Source organism: Canis lupus, chromosome 27, assembly GCF_003254725.2.
Source record: "Canis lupus dingo isolate Sandy chromosome 27, ASM325472v2, whole genome shotgun sequence".
NCBI classification, from domain to species: domain Eukaryota; kingdom Metazoa; phylum Chordata; class Mammalia; order Carnivora; family Canidae; genus Canis; species Canis lupus.
Window position 1 is genome coordinate 44,270,923 of NC_064269.1, and position 25,673 is coordinate 44,296,595.

The following is a 25,673-nucleotide window of genomic DNA, read 5'->3' on the forward strand; positions in this document are numbered from 1 at the left end:
TGCCTTAGTTCAGGAACATATTCTCTGCCCAAAGAACTGTACTAGGAGTAGTGAAATCAAAGTACGCTATGTCCCAAATTATATCAAACATCACCAAACACTTTTTAAAGAGCAAATGGATATTAAGAGTCAATTACTTAGTAATAAGAATTTTAATCCTCATTAAAAAAAATAGAATATGCAATTAAAAATAGTTTATAGCAGTTAAAACAATTTTAGTCTTTTCTCTAATATATAAACATAGGTACGAAAGTTAGAGATCATCCTTTAACTGGATTTATTATCAAGTTCATATAATAACTTCAGTGTATTGTGAAAAACAGTCTTACTTCTCAAATGTGGCCCTCTTCCAGTGTGCTTTGAAAAATGCAAAGTCAAAATGAAAAAAAAAAAGATACCAAAACATTATTATCTTTCCTTGTGTAAACAAACATAGTTAATTCTTATCTGTTGAGAAATCTATATCCTGGGTGCACTTTAAGCGCTAAGCGTTACCTAAAATGCCACAATATTAATCACTAAGAAAATGGCCACTACAGAACAATCAATACTACCCAAACAGTCTAAAAATTTGTGGCATTCCTAAAGTCGAATTGGTACAGTTGGCAAGTATTTACAGTCCACAGAGCCTTTAAGAATAAATGTGTAAAAATTAAATATTTATATTATTTGTTACATTGATAAGAAGCTGAAACAGAAATACAGGTTAAGGAACTAGACAAGAGCCTATCTATATGCATTGCAAGGACCACTTGCTGCAAGGCCAAAACACTTTCATGTCTTCCAGTATTTGACCTTAGACTGTTTCATCTTAGTGATCCAAATCAGGATGTTTCTATAGATAAGCACATATAAAGCTAACAGCTTTTGACTTGTTTCCCTTTTTCCTCCATGAAGTAGTAATGGAAATTACCTTTTCTTAAAAAAAAAAAAAAAAAAAAAAAAAAAAAAGATATTAATGCCCAATTTTAGTTTAGAAAAATCCAGAATCAGAAATGTTAAAAGCATGTTCATGTTTCTCCTGAAATTTCTTTCCAACTTGTAACAGGCAATTTTTTTGATTCCACAAATTAGTGAGATCAAACAATATCAGTATGTCTTTGTCTGACTTACTTCATTTAGCGCGGTGCCTCAAGGTAATGGACCCCACCTCTTGATTGAAAGACTGTTAAAGAATTTGTGGCCCTCTTCAATTGCAACGCGTCCTGAAAAAGTTTGAAATTCCCCCTCACTGACTAGAGGCGACTTCCACAGCCCAATACCAGACCTGGTCTCCCTGTAGAATGAACATATGCAACAGTTTTGGAGAGTTTTCCTTGGGATCCAGACCTGTAACTAGGAAAGTCTGCACCAAACAAAATCCACTTTGTATATTGCCCACCACGAGCACTGTCATCAGCATTGAAGTGTATCAGGATTTCTTAAATCTTCATTATGAATACCTGGAGTAGAGTTCTTGCCAGGTCTTACTGGACTAACTAGTTTATTATTCTCTCAGATTCTTTGCTGAAAAGAGGCGACCAGCCTAGAATACTCAGATCTTTTGATTTAAAAAACGTATTTCAGGGACACCTGGGTGGCTCAGCGGTTGAGCATCTATCTGCCTTTGGCTCAGGGTGTGATCCTGGAGTCCTGGGATCCCTGCAAGGAGCCTGTTTCACCCTTTGCCTGTGTCTCTGCCTCTCTCTCTCTCTGTCTCTCATGAACAAATAAATAAAATCTTTGAAAAGAACCCCCATATATCTAAGAAAAAAATTTTTTTTAAAGATTTTATTTATTTATTCATGAGAGAGAGAGAGAGAGAGAGAGAGACGGAGAGAGGCAGAGACACAGGCAGAGGAAGAGGCAGGCTCCATGCAGGGAGCCTGACATGGGACTCGATCCCGGGTCTCCAGGATCAGGATCAGGCCCTGGGCAGAAGGCTGCACTAAACCGCTGAGCCACCCAGGCTGCCCCCCAAAAAACATATTTTAAGTACTCTATTATACCTGGACAAAAAAAGGGCTTTGGAAATGTACATTCTGATCTATCAAGGCTGAAATGGCTCAATTTCATGTATTTTCCTAGTCCCTCCAGAGTTATCCAAGGATAAACAGATTTTTTTTTTTTTCTTTCTGGGCCAAGCCCAGGGTTGGGGTTCTGGAGTATAGTTAAAACAAGATTTTATTAGGTTCTTAGGTCCTCTAGGCAAAGACCTCTACATTAAATAATTATAGTTTCTAGTTCTGGGGAATTTTAGCTAAAATTTTAAAAGTACAATTTAATGATTTACTATTACTCTCTATTATAAAATCTAACATGTATTAAAAAATTAAGCATTCAAAATTTAAAATAAGATGGAATACAAAATTGTGCCAGTTGGCCAATTACTGTGACTTGGCACAGTATTTAACACCTTTGAAACCACCCAAAGCAATCTCTACATTACTAATTATCTATGTTAATATAATGAAAAAGTAGGTCTCCATTTATCCCCATAAATTTGTCTCTCTCAATCATGCATGTAGCATCTAAGTCACCTATGAGCCTTTAACATATAGCAAATGCCTACAAAAGGAGATTTTAATCTGGAAGGTTATACTTTTTAAAACTCCAAATGATTTCAATACACACAAAACTTAGAAAACACTAGCTAGAAACATAATAGTCATTCTAAGGCAGTTTCTCAAGCTCAGCACTTTTGATATTTGGGGCCAGATAAATCTTTGTCATGGGGGCTTGTCCTGTGTGTAGGACATTTAGCAGCATCCCTGGCTTATCCTTTGGATGCCAGTAACATGTTCTCTCTTGGTGTGACAACCACAAATTTCGGTCAGATAACTGCCAAATGTTCCTTGGAGACAAAATCAAAACTAGCTACGAGCCACTACTCCAAGGACTGAAAGGTGAAAATATATTCTTCAAACGACAATTGGGTATTTGGGGGGAGCAGTCTTTTCAGATAATGAGAAGTAGTTCTAGCTCTCAAATTCTGATTCCAGTCATGACATTATTTTTCTTCATCTTTCCTTCAAGCACCTCATTTTCTGTCTACCCTTCATTTCTAATACCTCCTGCTCTAAATGCCTGAAGTCATTCTTCATCTATTTCAGTGTAGTAAGAATTTCCTTCCCTTACTTCCCATCTGCTTTCTTGCATATACTTTCACCTCCAATCTCAAGAATGTTCTTTATACTTTCAGTAGGCTTATGTTCAAAGGGCTCCAGTCCAGAGGCCCTGAGTGATGACATATGGAGACAGTGGTGACAAACTGCTTACCCTGAGCAACTGCTCTACCTCTGAACTAGGTCTCTTTCTTCTGGCTACCACAGCCTTGAAGATTAGTACTTTGAAAGAATGACCTTTTACTGAATGAATTATGCCCTGTCTGAAGGCAACAAGCTCAGGAAGCAGGAAAACATAACTCCTGTAAATAATGCGTTGTGACACTTCTGTCTTTTGATGAGGCTTTAGAAGGACTTCACTGGCTATCTAATAAACCTCTGTAAGTATTTTAACAGGGATCTATCACAGATTTCCTGTCAAAGGCCTGTAGGAGACAATTGTTTTCCAAAAGGAATGGTTTCCTCTGCATGTTAACAATTTCTCAAGATTCTCCAGACTCTAATCTCACTGACAAGTAGGCTCACGGAGATCCTTTCTCTCCTACAAAATTGCCTTGACAGAAATAACACGTTAAGTCTTTGGCATTTTCTTATAGAGCAATATAATAGCAATACAATATGTATCATATCTTTGTATTTTTTCTAAACTCCCATTGATGAGATTGTCCAGTACACTGTTCAGTGTCCTCTATACATATAAAGACCCAGGTGACAAATTCCCCCTAAAATTAGGGGGAAATAACCTCTCTCCTGACCAAGTGGTGTACTTTCTATTACAGATGGTGATTAAAGAGGTCTCCCTGCTTTCCTTTTTTGCGGAGGACTAAGAGTACAGACCTGAGTTCCTTACTCCGTTCCAGCAAATCTCCTCACTTAAGAACTTAGGGCAAAACTGTTCTCTTCTCTCTCCTTTTAAATCTTTTTACTTTTGTTTATGATTTTCAGGTGAATTTTTTTATTACAGACTGCTCAAGATGTACGCTAGCAATAAGGAGGCTATGTAAATGTATGCAGATGTTAAAAAAAACATGAATTTGCTCAAAATGCGTGTTTTCCTTGATTGAATTTTGATGTCTTGGAAAATATACTTTAAGAAAAAACCCTGAAATCCATTCATTCGCGCTCAGTTCTCTATACTGTTTTGTAACTTGTTTTAAAATGATGGAGGGTTATATAACGAACGGACTACTATTTGGGACAAAAACCGTATGAGGAAAAGAGAAACTACGTCTGTCTGCATTCAGGTGGGGGGGCCACAGAACCTCACGCAGCAGGACTCAGGCGTTTCAGGCCCCTGCCCCACTGTAACTGCGAGGAAGTCCAATTTCATTCCATGGCTATTCACCGGGTTTCTGCTTGGAGAAGGGCGCCGAGTAACCCGGCTGGCCGCGCACTGGGCTCCGGGCGCCCGTCGGTCCGGGCAGGCTGCGCGACCCCCTTCGCCGGGGCGCCAGCCTCGGGGCAGGCGAGGCCCAGCCCCCGCGCCTCTGCCGGAGCCTCCCACTTGGCGTCGCCGAGTCGCCAGCGTCAGCCGCCCCTGCGGCCCACCCGAGCCCCCGCCTCCCCACAGCGCGGCTCCCCGCGCCGCCCGGCTGCGGCTCCGCTTCCCGGAGCCCGTCGGTCCTCCGGCCTCGGGGCGCCCCCCCGGGCGCCCCCCCCCCCCCCCGCCTCGGCCCCGGGCCCGCCCCCGACCGCTCAGCTCTCCCCACGTGCGGGTCGTCGGGGGCTCCTCCGAGCGGCCGGCCGGGACCCGGCGGCCACGGCTTCGGCCACCGCCCTCCGCCGCCGTCCGTCTCCGTCCACCTGCAGCCCTCCGTGCGCGGGCGGGGCGCGGGCGGTCGCGGCCCGGGGCTGGCGATCTCTCTCCCCACCCTCGCCCTGCCGGCGCGGCCCCGGCGCGTCCGCACGCACCCACTCGTTGGCCCGATGGCCGAAGGTGTACAGAGCCACCTGGCTGGCCACGTCCACGATGCGGTTGATGTAGGGGTCGTGGCGCTGCAGGGCCGCCAGGCTGATGTCGCGCCCCTTCCCCACCAGGCCGCCAGCCGCCACGGCCGCCATCTTCCCTCCCTCCCCGGCATCAGCCAGCGCTGTCGGAAGCCACCCTCAATAGATCGCAGAGCGAGCGAGCCGCCTCGCCCCCGACACCGCGCGGCGGCCGCAGGTCCGGGGCGGCCTCGCTTCTCCAGCCGGCCCCCGCCCCCACCGCCGCGACACGCGCGAGGCAGTACTAGTCGATGGCCGCAAGCCCGCCCGCGACGAGCGCTGCGGGGCTGAAGCCGGTTCCCCTCCGCGAGGGCCGCTTCCTCGCTCTGCGGGCCTTGGAGCAGCGGGCGCGGCAGGTGCCCCTCTCGGACGCGTTGCACGCCTTGGCCTGTCTTGTCTTTGATCAGTGACCAAACCTCCAATAATAAATAAGCCCAAGGAATTAATAAACTGAGGGGAAAGGGCGCTGGGATCTCCCTATGCACAGACACCCTGGTTCTCGAGCCCCCGGGAATCCCCGAGACCCTTTCAGGGCCCTGCCAGGTCGAAACCACTCTGAGGACGCTGCTGAGCTGCGCTGGCCTCTTTCACCGCGTTGACACCGGCACCAATGGTGAGCGAGAGTACAGGTGTCCGAGTGAGTCCGGCCGGGCAGGGCACGACACTAAAAGCCCGGGCCACTGGAGGGTGTTCTCGGTGAAGTAGCAAAAATCCCTGATTTTATTAGAGTCCAACTGTTTGGCTCACTTTTAGAAGATTGATTATTTCTGAGAGAGCGTGCAGGGGAGTGGGGAGGGGCGGGGTGGGGTAGACTGAGCGCCCCCCCCCCCCCCCCCCCCCGCAGCGGGCAAAGCAGCGCAGGCCCTGCTCCCACCTCGTCACCCTGAGGTCACTACCCCGGGGAAACCGAGAGCGAGGGGCTCAACCACCCAGGCGCCCACACTTTTTAAGTCCTGTCTGAAGAAACCACAAGTGTGTGCAAAGCACACGTGCTGCACGCGGGAGTACCCTCTATTTGTCTCCAGGAAAATGCTGCTGTGCTTGAGGTGCAAGCTGAACTAGTATTTATTTTTATACTCACGGCACACTCTTCTTACTTGGAAGAAAGATGGACGGACCGTGGTTATTCAGACAGGTATTCCATAGACATTTTTTCAAAAATAAATAACATGCATCTGTCACTTCCAGGAAAACAAGAGCAATTATTGTTGACAATGATAATTTTTGAGCTTTCAAGTGAGAAATGGAAGCCTAGGGAACACATATCCACTACCAGGAGTTGGACAGCTTCTCAGTACTTGAAGTCTTTTCTGGTGAGATCGGTCGGCGTTTAGAAAGTCTGTGATGGGGGATTTGGTCTTTAAACCTTCGAGGATGTTGTCGGTCTGATGCTTGCATAACTGGATGTACATTTTTGTTAAAAGTTTTTAGCAAACGTTTAACATTTCTTTTGTAAAGGAATTTGCCTTTGAGTCTTGGGGTCTATGGATAAAGTCTACCTTTCCCAATATTTCAGGAAACATAGATTCACCCTAGTTGGCTCCCTAATAGTTGATCCAATGTCTTGTGAATCGAGATTTAGTAAATGCTTATTCTATTGAACTAAACCGTGAGTTAGTTGAATTTACTCATTTAATGCCTTTAAAAAAAATCTATTTATTCATGAGACACACACACACACACACAGAGAGAGAGAGAGAGAGAGAAAGAAAGGCAGAGGGAGAAGCAGGCTCCATGCAGGGAGCCCGACGTGGGACTCGATCCCGGGTCTCTAGGATCACGCCCTGGGCCAAAGGCAGGCGCCAAACCGCTGAGCCACCGGGGCTGCCCTCTCTTTTCTTTTCTTTTCTTTTCTTTCTTTCTTTCTTTCTTTCTTTCTTTCTTTCTTTCTTTCTTTCTTTTTTTTTTTTAGAGCTTATGACTTATAGAATACTGAAATCCAAGTTGGAATAAAACAGCATACAATAACAAGTCCTGATCTTTCAGAATTTACATTCAAAGGAAGAGAGAAAAAAATGGGAAGTTTTTTTTTTTTAAACTTTCTATATTGTAAGGAAAAGAAAGAAAAGGGAAAAAACAAGGATTAGAAGTCACACAGAAAAAAAAAAACAAAACCATAATGTTGCAGTGACTCCAGCATTGCCATATTGTTCATTACTGGACCACGGAGCTTTGTTCTCTTTTTCAAAAATTCCTTTTCCCCCGAAAATCTTAAAGCTCCAATCTTCTAGGATGAAGACAGACTTCTGCCAACTTTCTGCTTAAATAACCTGTGTAAAATCAGGTCGTTGTTACTTATCCAAACATACCAAGCTGCAGGCTCTATGTTAGTAAAAGACCATTCATAATAGGCTAATTCTTTTTTAATCCATGTGACATTAACTTCCATTGGCTTCCACAGTGCTGGCATACTTCCACTGTGTTTCGGGAAGTCTCGTTATGATACCTTGAATAGCTACTCATGATTTTGGGGTTTCATGATTATTTTATAATTGTCATTATGAGATAAAACATGTGCCAACACTTGGTATTTAAAGTTTTATACTAGATTTTTTTTTTTTTTTATGATAGTCACAGAGAGAGAGAGAGAGAGAGAGAGAGAGAGGCAGAGACACAGGCAGAGGGAGAAGCAGGCTCCATGCACCGGGAGCCCGACGTGGGATTTGATCCCGGGTCTCCAGGATCGTGCCCTGGGCCAAAAGCAGGCGCCAAACCCCTGCGCCACCCAGGGATCCCTATACTAGAATTTAAAACAAGTTTGTAATGTGATAAAAAATAATGTTCAGGTCTATGATTTTTATACTATTGAAATGACTAAGATAAAATCCACCACCTAATCCATCAAGGTAATTGTTTGAACATACTATATTTCAATTGTTTGAAAATAGAGATATAAACGAAAATGTTTGGTTTTGTAGCTATGTATGAGTGCTTGTATATAAATATAAATTGACTTTTATGGCATAACAATCTGAAACATAAATACACAGTCTGCTTTACTAGTGCTCTTTGTTGTGTAAATGACCTCCAAGTTTTGCATTTGTCCTAGAGTAGAATGTGTCGGAATGGAGGGGAAAGAGGAGCTTCCAGGATGCCCCCTAAGAGTTCGTGATTCTAAAATGACTTAAATGACTGATGGTTTGCTTGTGCTGCCTGTATGAATCGTCCTTTTTGCTAGGAATTTTGTACTAAAAGATGATAGAAGTAAGGAATTAATGAATGCCCTCTTTCTCCTATTGGAGGGAAATGGTTTGAAGCTTGTTACCAGTTGTTCTCAGTGCATGGTTCATTTCTTTTGTAGACAGCAGTATACAGTGGAAGAGGAAAGGGAAACTACTTTAATAACATCTTTTTATCTATGTGACCTACAAGTGACCTTACCTTTAACCTGGGGATCCTTTTTTTTTTTTTTAAGATTTTATTTATTTATTCATGGGAGTCACACAGAGAGAGGCAGAGGGAGAAGCAGGCTCCATGCAGGGAGCCCGATGTGGAACTTGATCCCGGGACTCCAGGATCACGCCCTGGGCCAAAGGCAGGCGCTAAACCACTGAGCCAGCTAGGCGTCCCTAACTTGGGGATCCTAACTAATATCTGCCCTACCAATTTTATGAAATAAATGAGATCAAGTTAGCTTACTTGAAAAAGATTTACAATCTAGGAAATGTTCTGCAAATGAGAAAAGCTATTCTTATTATAACTACATCATCAAGGGCGCCTAGGTGGCTCATTCGGTTAAGTGTCTGCTTTTGGCTCAGGTCATAATCCTGGAGTCCTGGGATCAAGCCCCATGTCGGGCTCCCCAATCAGCCAAGAGTCTGCTTCTCCCTTTCCCTCTGTCTGTCACTGCTTGTGTTCTCTGTGTCTCTCTTGTTCACTCTCCCTCTTTCAAATAAATAAAAATCTTAAAAAAAAAAACAACCCTACATCATCATTAGCATTAGTTTCATCATTGTTATTATTTCTTTTTTTAAAAAAAGATTTTTAAATTTATTTTAGAGAGCGTGGCAGGGGAAGCAGAGAGAGGGGGAGATAAGCAGACTCCTCTCTGAGCTCAGGGGCTCCAACCCAAGACCCTGAGAGCATGACCTAAGCCGAAACCAAGAGTTCAGCACCCAACCAACTGAGCACCCAGGTGCCCTTGTTATTATTATTTCTAATAGAAGCCCAGAAGGATCCTTCCTGTCCAATTACATTGCCACTGTTCAGTTCGTCTCAACAAAGTTCTGTGTGACAAGGAGCTTGTTTTTATTTTTTAATTTATTTTTAATTTTTTTTTATTTTGTTAAGAACTTGTTTATTCATGAGAGACACGGAAAGAGAAAGGCAGAGACAGAAGCAGGTTCCTCACAGGGAGCCAGATGTGGAACTTGATCCCAGGACTCCTGGATCATGCCCTGAGCCGAAGGCAGACACTCAACCACTGAGCCACCCAGGCGTCCTGACAAGGAGCTTGTTAATTCCCAAGGCAGTTCATTCCCAGGATTTCTATAAAATGGATAATGTGAGCTAAAACATACTTATCAAAAACTTCAAAAACAGAGGAATAAATAATATAGTAAATACATGTCTGTTCCATGAGATTGCAAGCAGCTGAGATGTGAAATAGCTGTCAGAGGGCCTTGGAGCAGAATGAGAAGGGGCAGATGTGGGAAAGAAAGGGACCTGTTGGGTGAGCCTTTGCTCAAGCCTGAAATTTCTCCAGTCTGGGCCCAGCCACTGCCTGGATTAAACCTCTGCTAACCTGGCCTGGAGTGGACTTGGGGTAACTGGAGCTCTTTGGAATGGGGAGACCACACATACACATTCTCTTCTAATCTCATTTTGCCTCTCTCCGCCAGTCCCACTAAACCTATTCACTTTACCTCATTGTCAGGGGTCAGGCTTAGTGGGCACAGAGGACCTCTGCACTAAAGATGTCTTTCTAGTTGCTTCCCAATGCCTAGACCATGTTAAAACATGAGAAGTGCCTTTAATTCCACATGAAGAGATTACAGGCTTAAAACACAAGACCACTGCAGTAACTAACGTCTGTGAGTTTCAGCACCTGAATGCTAAGAGGGAGAGCAGGATGTGGAAAGGGTGTGTTGAGACAGCAGAAGACAAATCTCCATTTTGCAAGTGCACCATGGAAGGGACCGTGGAAGTTGCATAGACCATCTGCCATGTCTCTGCAAACACAGGCAGCTCTGCGTCATGATTCAGAAAGCTGATACTGAATGTGGCCAATTTCACATAAAGTTTTGTCCTGGGGCAGAGTGGGAGTGTGGGAGGTTGTTAGCGGATTTTGCATTAGGACAGCAAACTTGAGTTGCTTCTCATGTTACCTAGGTGTGTGTGGTGCCAGCCAGTTCACTGTGGCACTACCAACACCGTCGAGGGATGACCTTATGATTATTTGATTTGGGTAGAATCCACAGTTCTAGGCAGGCCACTTCAATTCTCTGTGGGATAAAGTGATTGAATTAGGATGCTTCCCCACTCCAGATTGCGTGGCTAGCTATTGAACCACCTCCAGTCATCTCAAATGCTGCAGTCTTTACCAATATGTCGATGAGCCCAGAAACAATAATGAACAATCTGTTTGATGCACATTGAAATTAGGTCAGGAAAGCAGCGTATTGAGGACTTATTAACATTATGTCAAAACTGAGGGCTGAATGTTATAATCAAGAAAGAGAAAGGGTGTCATCCTTCATTTTCTGTGCTCTTTCCTTCTCAGAGGGAAAAACAGTCACTGTTGGGAGGAAGGAATATTTACCCTTGCTACACTTAAGGTGATCAGCTCTCTCTGCAGATTGTTAATCCAGGTGAAATACCTATTTCAAGTTACCTTGACGATTTACATGGCAGTCTATAGGAAGCAGTCGGAAAAAAGTGTCAGGGAGTCCTAGATGGAATACATTTGAAGGATTTTCTGATTACTTATAATCAATACAACCTACCATGTCAGCTCTCCACTCGGTGATTGATTTTTCTCTTTTTAAACTGATGTGTGAAGCCCCAAAGGAAAATGAACAGCAAAATATTGTGCTGAACTAAACTTAAGTCCAAGGTAAGAGGGTTTGGAAGAACACTTGGCTTAGTCAGGAGCCAGTACTCTAAAAATGGGTTAGAGGCCTGAGGAGGCGGTGTAGAATCTGTTGAGAGAATGCTGAGATTTTAAAACATTTCCCAGCCTGGACCCTCAAGCCTGTCTTGTATAGTCTCTATTAGGTTTGACAAACTATAGCCCACAGGCCAAATCTAGCCCTCTGCCTGTTTCATAAATAAAGTTTTATTGGGGCACAGTCACACTCAGTGTATTGATAGACAGCCAGAGGGCTGCTCTCACCCTAGAACAGCACAGTTGAGTGGCTACAACGGAAACCAGATGACCTCCAAAGCCTAAAATATTTACTCTCAGTTCCTTTGCAGAAAAAGGTCGCCAACTCCGGTATTTTTGTTAAATAAGTCAATAAATAACACATCTAGTTGTCACCTGGTTTGTGCACATTATAAGCACATAATGAATTAGAAAGGGCAACAAAGTATGAAGCCTAGTTTTTATTCTCGAGGAACTTAAAATCTAGTTGAGGAAAAAAGCTAAGCATACATGAAAAAATGGTGAACAATAAAACATAATATATAACCAAGGGCTAAATTGTGATATATTGACAGGTGCCAGAATTCGGAGAAAGGGAAGGAGGATCAGTGTGTCCCTTAGTAGTTGAAGCAGGCACTATTTAATATAATCAAGTTCCAGGATACCATAAGAGCTTGGATGCTCCTTTGAGATCCACTGTAATTGGATTTGACCTGTATTTCTACTCTAGTATCATTTTAAGTCACTGATTTTTTGGCCATGTGCTTTGGGGATACCTTAATGATCAGAAGTATTTCTGAGTAACTTTCACTGACTTATTTTTCTGGGATTGGGATTTCTTCAATATCCCTAACCTATGGAGAATGTAATTCAGTCATAGCAGCATAATTCTTTTTTGGGGGGAGAGAGTATGTATAATGATGAAGAACGTGAGTTTTGAAGTCAGAGAGACCCAGATCTAAATCTTGGTCTCATCTCCTCCTAGCTATGTAAACTTGGGTGTTCTATTAAGCTCCAGGCCTCAGTTTCTTCACCCACAAAATAAGAACAATAATAGCATGTACCTCCTCAGGTTGTTGTGGGAGCTAAATCATATAATGTGTGTAAAGTGCTTAGAATATAAAGTGCCTGGTGCAAAGATGGGGCACTCTCAATGTTTTGTCATTGGCCATTGCTTTTGATTATGGCAGGATTTACATTCTGGACAAGAGAGTCACACATGCAGAATGAGAATTAGTACTTTATCATTTATAAAGGCACCTTGTGTATGGTAAACAAATGTACTAATGCAAAGTGCAGAATTATTTCTACCCCTTTTTAGTTTGCTAATGGTTGTGATTCTTAATTTTTAACATTATCGCTATTGCCAGGCCTCTGATTTATTTCTTGGATGTCCTTAGGAACTTGGGGACAGGAAATACTATATATAAAATTGCAAATATAGGTCTACATTCTGGTGTACTGCAGGAGTCTTGAGTGCTCTCAGGGTCTGTACTGTCTTTGGAAGTAAGGCAGGTTGGCAGTGGTACTAGCTTTGTGGATTGGGGATCAGCATCCCTAGGTTTTCACCTATTTCTGTGATTAGAGGAGAAATCATATAGAAACCAGACCAGTTTTTCTTATTTGTAATAGGGGATAATAACATTTATTTTTGTAACAATTGTGAGTATTCTTGAAAGAGCTCTTTGAAAGAAACACTTTAAGGATTTTGATATAATCATGATGTATGAGGCTTTAAAATCAGGATTTGAGGGTCCAAAGAAGGCTCTACTTCCTCTGCGGATAAAGCCTGATTATAACACAGCTTTTTTTTCCCCTCGAGGTATTTTAACGATTAAAGGGCCGGGTGTTTTTTTTCTATATTTCCTGTTGGTAATAAGTGGCCTTCTGCAGGGCTTTGACCTTTGCTGCTGTTATGGAGACTCCTAGGAGCAGTGGCTATGACCCCAGCAAGCCTGTCTCACACTGTTATGGGGTCGCTGCCTCTGAGGGCCCTAAGTATTAATACATTTTCAAAGAACTGCAAACACTGAACCCACTGTTCAGTTTTAGTTGCTTTGTTAAGAATTATATGGGCTTTATAATAAAACAAGAAAATGTCAGGTAAACAAACATGTTTAACCTAAATAAGCCATGATTAGTCTAAACTGGGAGAGCTCTTGTAATAAGTAGGGCAGCTCCTGTCTCACTAGTTTCCTGTGAAGTAGATAGCAAGTATTGCTGTATTCGTTTGTCAGATAGCCTTTACATTTAATCATTTATTCACCCAGTGAACATTTAGTAAGCTCTTATAATAGGACAGGCATAGAGCTGCGAGCTGAGAATACTACAGTGAACAAGACAAGCATGCCATGCCCTTCTGGAGTTTAGAGTCTAACTGGGAAGATGGACACACAAACAGGTAATGACAATCAGGTGGGGTTGGTGCTTTATAAAAAGTTTAGGATGCTATGGGAGCACATGGCAGAGGCACAAAAAGCCTTTGGTTTAAGTGAATTGCCAAGAGTAACAAAATGAAGGTGTTGTACATCTTCTCTTTAGGACCAGACCAGGGTGGAATGGCCCTAAGAGTGAGAGACTGGGCCCTGCTCATTCTTACACTTGGAATTTTCTTGGGTGGTTTGAGCTTTTGGTCTTAGAGAGGCAGTAGAGACTTGTCTGAGTAGTGCTATAGACAGCATATCCTAAAGCCACATTGATCCCCTCTGGCCTTAGAGCAGAGCAGACTAAGTAAGACCCTCCCAAGGGCAGTCCTTTCCTCCTTTGATACTACCAAGTCCTGGCTGGAGTATTCATCTATATGAATAGTACGTACTCGAACTACCAGCAATTTTCATCTGCTTTAGCCCTCCCTCATTCTGCTCCCTAGGAATTTCCCTTCCCGAGACTGTATTCTCTACTTCTTCACACTTGTCACACTGACAGGGCAGAGGAGACCACTGTCAGCTATGAAAGGGCTAGTTTACTAGTCACTAGACTCTCCTATACACTTTCTCTTTCCCCAGTGCTGAGTGATCATCTTCAAGTAGGGCTAGCAAGGTATACTCGATGGGCTACATTTATTCTTTCTTATTCTTTCCAAGGAGCTATATACCGCTCTTATTCCTTCACTGCATTTCATGAAATAAACTATAGCACTAGCTTGTCATAGCTCCAATTTTCCTTCAGTGGGGGCTAAAAAATCCAGGCAAAGGCTGGCTGGAAGTCCACGTATGGAGATCCCAAGAGCCTTCTCTTTGCCTCTTTGCCCATTCCTGAGGTTAGGGATGGATGAGGAGCAGGGATCACTCCTAGGCATTCAAGCTTGAATTATCGCCAAGATAAGTCATTTCAGCCACTTTTTGGAGGGAAGAAAACTAAAAGAGTGGCTTTTGTGAGGTTACATCAACTCAGAGTAGAGAGAGCCTAGAGCAGAAGTTCTCAACCCTGGCTACACATTATAATTGCCGGAGGGCATTTTAAAAGAAGTACCAATGGCCAGGGCTCATACAGACAAGTTAATTGAACTCTCAGGTTGGGCCCTGGTAAATCTCCTTGAAATGAGTCTAACTACTTCCAGGTTGGAGAGCCACTGGGCAGCCTGGTTGGCAGCCTCTGTGCCAAGGACAAACTTCCTGGGTTTGAATGTGGCTCAGCTAGTGTGGGCAATTCCTTATCCCATGTCAACTTCAGTTTCCTTCTCTATGAAATGAGGTTTTTAAAGAATCCTACTTTGTAGGATTGTTGTTGAGAGCTAAACGAGAAAATACAACTAAAGCACCTGAACCATATCAAGTACTTAATAATAACAGTAATGACAGAACAGGACTAGACAGGGCAATGTTCTCTCCACCATGATCATTTATTAAGGACTATGGTGATCAATTCAGTGACAAATGGGCTGCTCCATCCTTTAAAATGATCCACTTTATTAAAAAATGACATGAATGGCTTTGTTTCTTAAATAAGGAAGAGTATTCCTTATTTTAAGCTTCTTTTTTTAAAAAGATTTTATTTATTTATTCATGAGAGACAGAGAGAGAGAAAGAGAGAGGCAGAGACACAGGCAGAGGGAGAAACAGGCTCCACGCAGGAAGCCTGACACAGGCCTCAATCCCGGGTCTCCAGGATCACGCCCTGGGCGGAAGGCGGCGCTAAACTACTGAGCCACCCAGGTTGCCCTATATTAAGCTTCTTAAACCTCATTCTGCTTAATGTCTCCCACTTGATATAATTTATTTATTTGTTCATCCATCTGTTCTTTGATTTGACAAATGTTTGTTGTGCTCCTATTAGGTTGCCAAGTACTATCTAAATATCATTAATATGACAAAAATTAAAAACAGACCCTGCTTTCCAGGAACTTAAAGTTTGATGGAGGAGATACATCAAATACAGACAAATACCATGTTTACTATCACAATAGATTTATAAAATTACATAAGTAAAAGTTGTAAGAACAATTTCTGGTCCTCCAGGGAATCTGAGTGACCAAAATACGATTATAGTTTTGGCACTACTTAAGATGTCGGATGCTGGCTTCAGCCCAAGACATTCTGATTTAATTGGTGTTGTGTCACTGGGGTATCAGGATTTGTAAAAGTTCCCAGATAATATATGTTAAAGTTTGGGAACCATTGATTTAGAAGCTTTCTACTTATCAAGGATACAGCTCTAGATAGACTGGAGCTACATGCTTAGGAGTCTTCTGGACATGGCTTGGACTTTGGTATTGAAAGTCTATCCTCTAGGCAACCGGCTGCAATTGAAGAGAGAAGTGACATCTGATTTGCAGAAAGATAATTCTGGCTACAATGTAGAAAATAGGTGGGCTGAAGACAGGGTAATATTAGGAGAAATAGATGACACTGAGGGCCTAAATTGGACTGGGATGGTGGGACTCTGATGCCAGGTATCAAAACCCTGAGCACATTGGGGAAAGGACAAGGAGTCAGAGCAACAGAAATGTTTTCTTCTGCTGGTTTTCAGCTTTGAAATTGAACTGCCATCTTGGTAAACATCTAAAGAATTCAGGTGATGCTTCGCAGGCTTAAATGAAGACAGCTCCTTCAAGAACTCTCAAGCATTTATGGATTTCAGGATGAAATGAATTCATCAGAGATGAATTTTCACCCTTAAAAAATAAAAGGACACAGATTCTGTAATTTCCCAGTTAATCTTGGCAAAGTAGATCATTAAGCTCCCAGACTTTTTTGAGGAAGGGGAGTGGAATGGTCTGGCTACTTACACTGATCCAATGACCTGGATAATTGCCAACTATCCACTTACCATTGTGATGTGAAGTGGTGTTTTTGTTTTTTTTTGTTTTTTGTTTTTTTTTTTGGTCTTATCTAATGCTTCTAGTAATCAAAACGTATTTTTACTGTTGTTGGGTCTGTGGAGCTAATGTGAGTCTGGTGGCAAGATGATTGGGTTCATTTGCTTTGTGCTCCATGAAATTCAGTTGTCAGTCAAATCCTAATGCCAGAGTCCTCACTCTCAGGAAGGCGGTAGAAAAAAGCAAGAAAAGCCCAGTTGGAGGTTCACATCTTGCCTGGAAGACATAGCACAACAAATCAGAAAGACCTTAGGTTGCCTTCTAGACTGACACAACACAATATTAACGTCTCTAAGAAAGTGAGGTTCTGAATATTTTTTCACAAACTCTAAAGTATAAAAACTATTCTTTGCTAAAGAGCCATACAAAATCAAGGCATTGGCCAGAGTTTGCAGACCCCTTGTCCAAACAGTGGACAAAACAACACATCAAAGGCTGATATGCAACATTTGTTGATTTACCTGCTATAGATATCTCACTATGACTTGATTTCACATAGCAACACTAACGCCACTGGATGCAGATTAGGGAAGAGATGCTCAGTAGCTTATGGTTTTCCACCATTCAACAAACACAAATGTAAGTAACTCCAAGAACTCCAAGAATGTAGTTAAAGTGGTCAGGAAGTAATGAGGTTTTTGACTGCTTCTCCCTTTTGTTTTTTATGTAACCTATTTAATTGTAAGCTTAAATAATTTAATACCTGTTATGTTTAACAATTGGTTCAAATTTTGTATTTCTGAAAATTTTACAATCTTCTCTCACCAGCTGGTGTGAGTTGGCTCCTGCACACCACTCATAGTAGAAGGGAAGGTAGAATGTTGAGAAAATAGCTGGGATAAAAGAGAAGAAGTGAGGAAAGATGAAATTCAAGGCTGTGGGCAAACACTTGATCCATTGATTGAGATGCAGCCAAGTTTGGGCATTACACAAGACAGTAGCTGATTTTACAGAGCTAATTTGGTCTCTCTATCTTAATAAGCATGACTCAACTAATTTGAGAAGAAAACTCAGTTCAATTTGACCAATACCTGGCAGAGACAGAGAACTCAATTTAATACACAGCAAATCTGATTTTAAAAACACAGCACTCGAATTTACATGTGAGTAAAGCTATGATGGTAAAACAAAAGATAGAGCTTTTCCCTCGCCATCATATTGGGTTTTCTTTCCTAGTCCAACTCTCTTACAAACATGCAAATAAACTGAAACCAGCTAAAACAGCAGTTCCAAGTCCCTAACTAACCGTCCTTTAAGCATTGCCTAATGAGGGAGTAAAATCTGTCACTCTCCAGTGAGAGAAGGGATTCCTGATTTCTGTGGATACTATTGAAATGAAAAAAGTAGAAGTCAAACTGAGTGGCTCCCTGAGTCATGACTTGGGGGTCTGAGCTGTGTGAGTCTTTAACTGTCCCAGAATGGTACAGAATGAATGGTTTGGTAGGAGGGAAAGAGGAAGGGGAAAAGCAGAGGTTGAGATGCTTGAGGGTGGGAAATAGAATCCAGATGGCCTCTAATGTAACATGTTATTTTTGTGAGGGGGGTACTGTTAACTATAGCACTGTTGGATTTGCTCACAGATCAATTCTGTTTTTTAGTGCCCATAATATGTTAAATATTATTTAAAATGAACTACACATATTTAATATTTACCACCTAATGGTATCCTTAAGATAGCAATGGTAGATGGTTTTATGTTCTATTGATTCCTCATGTTCTTTAACTTTCTGTAGGGAAGAAGCATTTGTTAAGTTTCTTACTATATAGCATCATGGCATGAACATGGTGGACAATCTTTAAAATAGGGTTAAAGACAAACATTAAAAGGTGTATGGTTCTTTCAGAGAGGCTCTCTCTGTCTCTCTGCCTCTGTCTCTGTATCTGTCTGTCTGTCTGTCTCTCTCTCTCTCACACACACACACACACACACACACACACACACACACACACACACTTCTCTTGGAACCTGAAGGAAAGGTAGGAACAGAATCCCATCAGCAAATGCCCTTTGATGGACATCAGTAAAACACTTGCCATTCTTCACTGAGGACTCTCTGGATGCTAGATACCTGAAATTTAAATTTCTGAAATTTAAATTTCAGAATAGCTCTGTGGAGTGGGTACTAATATTATGAAAATTTTTCAGATGAATTAACTAGGATCAGGAATATTAAGTAAGTTGCCCAGAGTCACTCACTGTTGGAGAGAACCTGGGAGAGCTGATTGGGATACCTAGGACTGTTCTCCAAATCTCTGCTCTGTACCTTTACTTCCTGGTACCTTCCTTCCCAACTCATTAATCAGGATAGGTTTCCTGAAGCTGATTTACATGAAGCTAACTTCAGAATGAAGGAATAAAAATAGAAGGCACTGGGGGATGGGAGAAGGTAGATACCTTAAGACAGATACAGTAGAAAAAGAGAAGAAAAATTCTAGATACTTTAAGCTTCCCGAGTCTATAAGTACACTTGGCTGGAATGAAATGGTTGAAGGGGAAAGAAGGGAAGACAGAAGGGCTGATTTGGTGGAAGGCCATGGAAGGAATAAAATTAGACATTGTAGTTACAGAATAGAAACACTGAAACTACACTGAATCTACAGCATCTCAGGAATGGAAGAGAACTTGAATGCCATCTGCCTAATACATAAATTTGCTCTGCGTCTTGACAAGATGGTTGTTAAGCCTTCGTGAATGCCCTTGAAGATGGAGAATTCATTAGATAGTCTCAACATGTGGTGTATTAGAAAGTTTTTCCTGTGTGAACCCCATAGATGTCTACCAATAATTTCTCCTCACTGCCAGGAACTGACTTCCTACGGCCATACACAAGTCTCAGAATAGTCCCTAGGGTAAATACAGAAATATCCACATATTGACTATTTTTTCCCAGTAGTAAAATTATTCCTAGATACTGAGTTCACAGATAATCCCTAATCACTGGTTATCATTCAGAACACTTCTCAATCAACTGGCTTCCTCCTGGCTGATTGGGTATTTCTATGCCAGGAACTTTATATGTATCATTTTCTATCTTATAGCTAAGGAAGTTGAGGCTCAGAGAGCTTGAATAACTTGCTCAGGGTCACTCAACTTATAGACAGAGGAGTTTTACATACAGGCACCTTGGGTCCAGAGCTAGAATACCCAATAAATAAACAAACCATTCTGCCTGGTATAAAAAGAGAATGTTATAGAAAGTAGGGTTACCCAGGGCTTCATGGGTGTGCAACTTGTACCTTCCCCCTTAGAAGGGCTCTGAGCTTGCTTTAAATGCTCTGCTGTCCTTGTCTTAAAATTCCTAATATATTGAGATGCCTGGGTGGCTTCCTTGGTTGAGCCCCCAAACTCTTGTTTTTCTGTATTTTTTTTTATTGGAGTTCGATTTGCCAACATATAGTATAATACCCAGTGCTCATCCCATCAAGTGCCCCCCCTCAGTGCCTGTCACCCAGTCACTCTATCCGCCCCCCCCCCCCCACCTCCCCTTCCACTCCCCTTGTTCATTTTCCAGAGTTAGGAGACTCTCATGTTCTGTCACCCTCTCTGATATTTCCCACTCAGTTCCCCTCCTTTCCCCTATAATACCTTTCACTATTTTTTATATTCCCCAAATGAATGAAACCATGTAATGTTTGTGACTCCTTCTGACTTAGTTCACTCAGCATAATACCCTCCAGTTCTATCCACGTTGAAGCAAATGGTGGTTATTCGTCGTTTCTAATGGCTGAGTAATATTCCATTGTATACATAGACCATTCATCTTTCTTTATCCATTCATCTGTCAAAGGACATTGAGGTTCCTTCCACAGTTTGGCTGTTGTGGACATTGCTGCTAGAAACATCGGGGTGCAGGTGTCCTGGCGTTTCATTGCATCTGTATCTTTGGGGTAAATCCCCAGCAGTGCAATTGCTGGGTCATAGGGCAGGTCTATTTTTAACTCTTTGAGGAACCTCCACACAGTTTTCCAGAGTGGCTGCACCAGTTCACATTCCCACCAACAGTGCAAGAGGGTTCCCCTTTCTCCACATCCTCTCCAGTATTTGTTGTTTCCTGTCTTGTTAATTTTCCCCATTGTCATTGGTGTGAGGTGGTATCTCATTGTGGTTTTGATTTATATTTCCCTGATGGCAAGTGATGCAGACATTTTCTCATGTGCTTGTTGGCCACGTGTATGTCTTCTTCGGTGAAATTTCTGTTCATGTCTTTGGCCCATTTCATGATTGGATTGTTTGTTTCTTGGGTGTGGAGTTTAATAAGTTCTTTATAGATCTTGGGCTAGATCTACTAGCCCTTTACCTGATATGTCATTTGCAAATATCTTCTCCCATTCTGTAGGTTGTCTTTTAGTTTTGTTGACCGTATCCTTTGCTGTGCAAAAGCTTCTTATCTTGATGAAGTCCCAATAGTTCATTTTTGCTTTTGTTTCTTTTGCCTTCGTGGATGTATCTTGCAAGAAGTTACTGTGGCCGAGTTCAAAAAGGGTGTTGCCTGTGTTCTCCTATTGGATTTTGATGGATTCTTGTCTCACATTAAGATCTCTCATCCATTTTGAGTTTATCTTTGTGTCTGGTGTAAGAGAATGGTCTAGTTTCCTTCTTCTGCACGTGGCTGTCCAATTTTCCCAGCACCATTTATTGAAGAGACTGTCCTTTTCCCAGTGGATAGTCTTTCCTGCTTCGTGGAATATTAGTTGACTATAGAGTTGAGGGCCCATATCTGGGTTCTCTATTCTGTTCCATTGATCTATGTGTCTGTTTTTGTGCCAGTACCACACTGTCTTGATGACCACAGCTTTGTAGTACAACTTGAAATCCAGCATTGTGATGCCCCCGGCTCTAGTTTTCTTTTTTGATATTCCCCTGGCTATTCGGGGTCTTTTCTGGTTCCACACAAATCTTAAAATGATTTGTTCCAACTCTCTGAAGAAAGTCCATGGTATTTTGATAGGGATTGCATCGAATATGTAAATTGCCCTGGGGAGCATTGACATTTTCACAATGTTAATTCCTCCTTTCTATGAGCGTGGAATATTTTTCCATCTCTTTGTATCTTCCTCAATTTCTTTCAGAAGTGTTCTGTAGTTTTGAGGGTATAGATCTTTTACCTCTTTGGTTAGGTTTATTCCTAGGTATCTTATGCTTTTGGGTGCAATTGTAAATGGGATTGACTCCTTAATTTCATTTTCTTCAGTCTCATTGTTAGTGTATAGAAATGCCACTGATTTCTGGGCATTGATTTTGTATCCTGCCACATTGCTGAATTGCTGTATGAGTTCTAGCAATCTTGGAGTGGAGTCTTTTGGGTTTTCTATGTACAGTATCATGTCATCTGCAAAGAGGGAGAGTGAGACTTCTCCTTTGCCAATTTCAGTGGCTTTTATTTCTTTTTGTTGTCTGATTGCTGAGGTTAGGACTTCCAGTACTATGTTGAATAGTAGTGGTGAGAGTGGACATCCCTGTCATGTTCCTGATCTTAGGGGAAAGGCTCCCAGTGCTTCCCCATTGAGAATGATATTTGCTGTGGGCTTTTCATAGATGGCTTTTAAGATGCTGAGGAATGTTCCCTCTATCCCTACACTCTGAAGAGTTTTGATCAGGAATGGATGCTGTATTTTGTCAAATGCTTTCTCTGCATCTATTGAGAGAATCATGTGATTCTTGTTTTTCCTCTTGTTGATATAATCTATCACAGTGATTGTTTTACGAGTGTTGAACCAGCCTTGCATCCCGGGGATAAATCCCATTTGGTTATGGTAAATAATCTTTTTAATGTACTGTTGGATCCTCTTGGCTAGTATCTTGTGGAAAATTTTTGTATCTGTGTTCATCAGAGATATTGGTCTACAGTTCTCCTTTTTGGTGGAGTCTTTGTCTGGTTTTGGAATTAAGGTGATGCTGGCCTCATAAAACGAATTTGGAAGTATTCCGTCCCTTTTAATCTGAGCCCCCAAACTCTTGATTCCAATTCACTTCATGATTTTGGGGATGTGGGATCAAGCCCTGCATCAGGCTCAGAGTTAGGCATGGAGATTGAGATTCTCTCTCTCCTTCTCCCTCTACCCCTCCCTCACTTGCACATGTGTGCCTGCACACACTCTGTCTAAAATCAATCAATCTTTAAAAAACAATCCTAACATATTGAAAACAGGGAGCCCTGAAATATCATTTTATGCAGAGCCCTGAAAATTAATGGGTTCTGGGCCCACCATTGAAACGATCAAGCTGACAAATAAGCCAACCTTTTTTTGGCTATGTGGTGCATCTAGTGTTCTGTAGTTCTGTAGGTTAATACCTGTAAAACCCAGTCCCCATTCACTGCCCTGATCTCACTGCCATAGAAAGCCCCAGCAGGCAGCTGCAGTGGTGTGGGTGCAGAGTGTATGGATGGTTTCTTTCCTTGTACCTTCAGTCCTATGTATGGATGATAGCTGAATTCTGGCAAGGATGCTTTTACATTTTTGGGTTTTGTTACTTTCTACTCCTTTGACATCGTATTTTCTGTCAGATGAAATTTATGGGCACATTATAGTGGTTGACAGGAACAATGGGCCTCCAGGATTTCCCTGGGAGAAACCTCCACCTGCTGAGTGAGAGCTTCCTCCTTTTGGCTAATGTGGGAGCTCTCGGATCTCCTCATTACTTCCTCAGCCTGCTGTAAATGCCAGGAAGGCAGACTTCACAAGAGCAGGGCAGAGGTGGGATGTGGAACTGCAGCTGGATCTTTCAAGTAACTGTTTCAGAAAAAGTCAACTGGAAGAGGTCATGTCCATGCTCCTTGGATGGAGCACTTTCAGTTGTCTTACTAAATCCAGTTTAACAAAAATGGGCCTAAGTAAATGCGGCTCAACCCATGACTGCCAATTAAGGAAAAGGACAAACAACATGTAATCACACACATCTGCGCAACACTTTCTTATAACATCAGTTGCTTGACATGATGTTTCACTGCTCATTAGTCTTCATTTAGACTGTGAATTCCTTCAAAGTGGCAGTCAGGTATGGAGAGCCTGCATTGAGAATTACGAAAGTTGGATTTCTGACTAGTTTTACGTCTCTCATTTAAGTGAAGGGGTTGCAGTAAGCAATTACCAAGTCCAGCTCTTCATATCCAGCTCAGGACTTTTATAAGGCTTCATATTTTGAGAATGGACAGACTTAGAGTTTGCATTTCCTTCTCTTGACTCAAAGCGCATAGGCTTTCAATCAATGAAGAGATATTTTCTGAGGTCTTTTTATTCACTGCACTGTGAGTAGAGCATCAGAGTGATGTGTACAGGCAAATGGGCTCATCATGAGAAAGTTACATGGGGGGGTTGCCTTTCAGACTTTTCCTTTAGGGCCATGGAGTCTTAGCTCTGTCAGGCAGGATCCACATAACCCAGGTATTTGTACATGACATCTTTAGATGGACTACAGATTCAGCTGCTGTAAAAGAAACCCTAAATCACAGTGAATTAAGTGGGGGCAGACATTTGATTCTCCTTCAAGCAAGCCGGTGTCTCCCAGTGTCAGACACCCAGGTCCTTTCTATCTTGTTAGGGTAACTGCCACACCTAGAACATTGCCTTTGCCAGCACGGCCCAAGATGGCTCCCTGGCATATTCACAGTCCCAGCGACAGGATGAAAGAAGGGGAGCTGAAAGTTGAACTGCAGTGCTCACACTCCCTCGCAGTCCCACAACTAGAACTTGGTCTGTTGGAAGAGGGGAATGTAATCTTTATTCTGGGCAGCCGTGTGGGACGTGTGCCAGTGGATATTGGCAGATGAGCAGCAGTCTTTTTTATCTTGGGATTTGGTTAAGATGAACAAAAGTTCTGCGTTCTGTTGGGAACATCTTCACTTCTGACCCACCGGGGGATGTCTATGTACTTTAGTATATGCATTCATAGTTAATGAATTATGAAGACTAAAGCAGGCACCAACATTCCATCCCGCTTCTGAGGAGCTGGTGCAAACCTTCAGCCAGTGTGGCCATGGACATGGCTTCTGTACCAGCCCAGGCTAGGTCTCCTCAGCATATCCTGTGGCATTCTTGTTTGGACTGTGCTAGAAAGTCACCTTCTCTCTTTATGATGCATTTTACTAGCTACTGGGCTTCATTTATGTACCTGTCAAAGCATAGTTTCTAAGCACTGGTTTCTGGGGATGCTCCCTTCTAATACCTTCTACAAAATGCTGCAGTTTCTAGTTCTTCCAACCTGAATTATTTGCATCTCTGTGGGATTTGTATTTCTGTGACTGTAGGGAAGGGAAGGGGAAAGAGTTGTTTCCTACTTACAGTTAGAGTGGAAGAATGACCTCTGGCCATATGGAAACATGTTCTGTGGTTCCATGATCCATGCAACACCTGTAAATGCTGACTGCAGGTGATGGTGTCTCAGCAGAGCAGGGCCAATGATGTGTGATCCCCCACCCCCAGGTCAATAGCTGGTGGGCGAGCCACAAGGGGCATGGTGGGGGTACACATGGGCTCTAGAAGTGAATGTGGCAGTATGCTTTTCCTGTCCTTGCCCTGTGTGTTCTGCATAGTGGAGTGGCAGACATTTTCTTGTTGAGGACTAGTTTACTGGAAGCCTCCAAAATGGTTCTTGGATGGCTTTATTTTTAGCCTTCAAACAAGGCTGAGCCTTCCTGCTTTTCTTTTTTCTCTCACATTCCAGCCTCCTGGAATACGGTTTTGTCTTTTGTATTCTGATTCAAATCCTCTTCATCCACTGGAGACTCAAATACCTTCTCTTGGAGAGGCCCTCCTGCAAAATACTGATTTTTTTTTTTGACACTTGTTTTTCTCTCATGTTCCTTCTATCAGTTGAATTGAACTATCACTGATCTCTATTGCTAAGTATTTAAACTTCACATATTTTTGTCTTCTTTTCTCACTGAGGTTGTAAACACTTGAATTCTTTTACTCCTGTATTTAACAGTCATTTAGTAGTCATTTATTAAGGCCTGCTCTGTACCCGCTACTGTGCAAGGTACTGGTTATGCAAAGACAGTCTCTCTCCTGGCACCTATATAAGATAACTCAGGAAGGAAGACAGTTACTGGAAACAAGAGAACAAATGATTACTGGTAGACATATGTGCAAATGCTTTGAAAGATAAGAAAACCAACTGCCTAGGAATGTTGGAAAGTTTTATTGAAGGAGTTGGCATTTCTGATGGCCTATCAAATGGAAG

General features: G+C 42.3%; 2 protein-coding genes across 24 annotated transcripts in view; one reads left to right on the forward strand and one right to left on the reverse strand.

Moving 5' to 3' along the window:
* The window catches only part of DCP1B (decapping mRNA 1B), a 54,047-nt gene extending 48,845 nt beyond the window's left edge, over positions 1–5,202 (reverse strand). For 2 of the 3 annotated variants that reach the window (XM_025461665.3, XM_025461666.3), the window contains exon 1: positions 5,016–5,202. In XM_025461665.3, coding sequence (XP_025317450.1) covers positions 5,016–5,165 — 150 coding nt within the window. In that variant the 5' untranslated portion in view covers positions 5,166–5,202. Of the gene's footprint in view, positions 1–1,113; positions 1,277–5,015 lie in introns of all 3 variants that reach the window. The other variant, XM_025461668.3, reaches the window with a different exon arrangement.
* The window catches only part of CACNA1C (calcium voltage-gated channel subunit alpha1 C), a 746,601-nt gene that overhangs the window by 28,981 nt on the left and 691,947 nt on the right, over positions 1–25,673 (forward strand). The window lies entirely within an intron of this gene.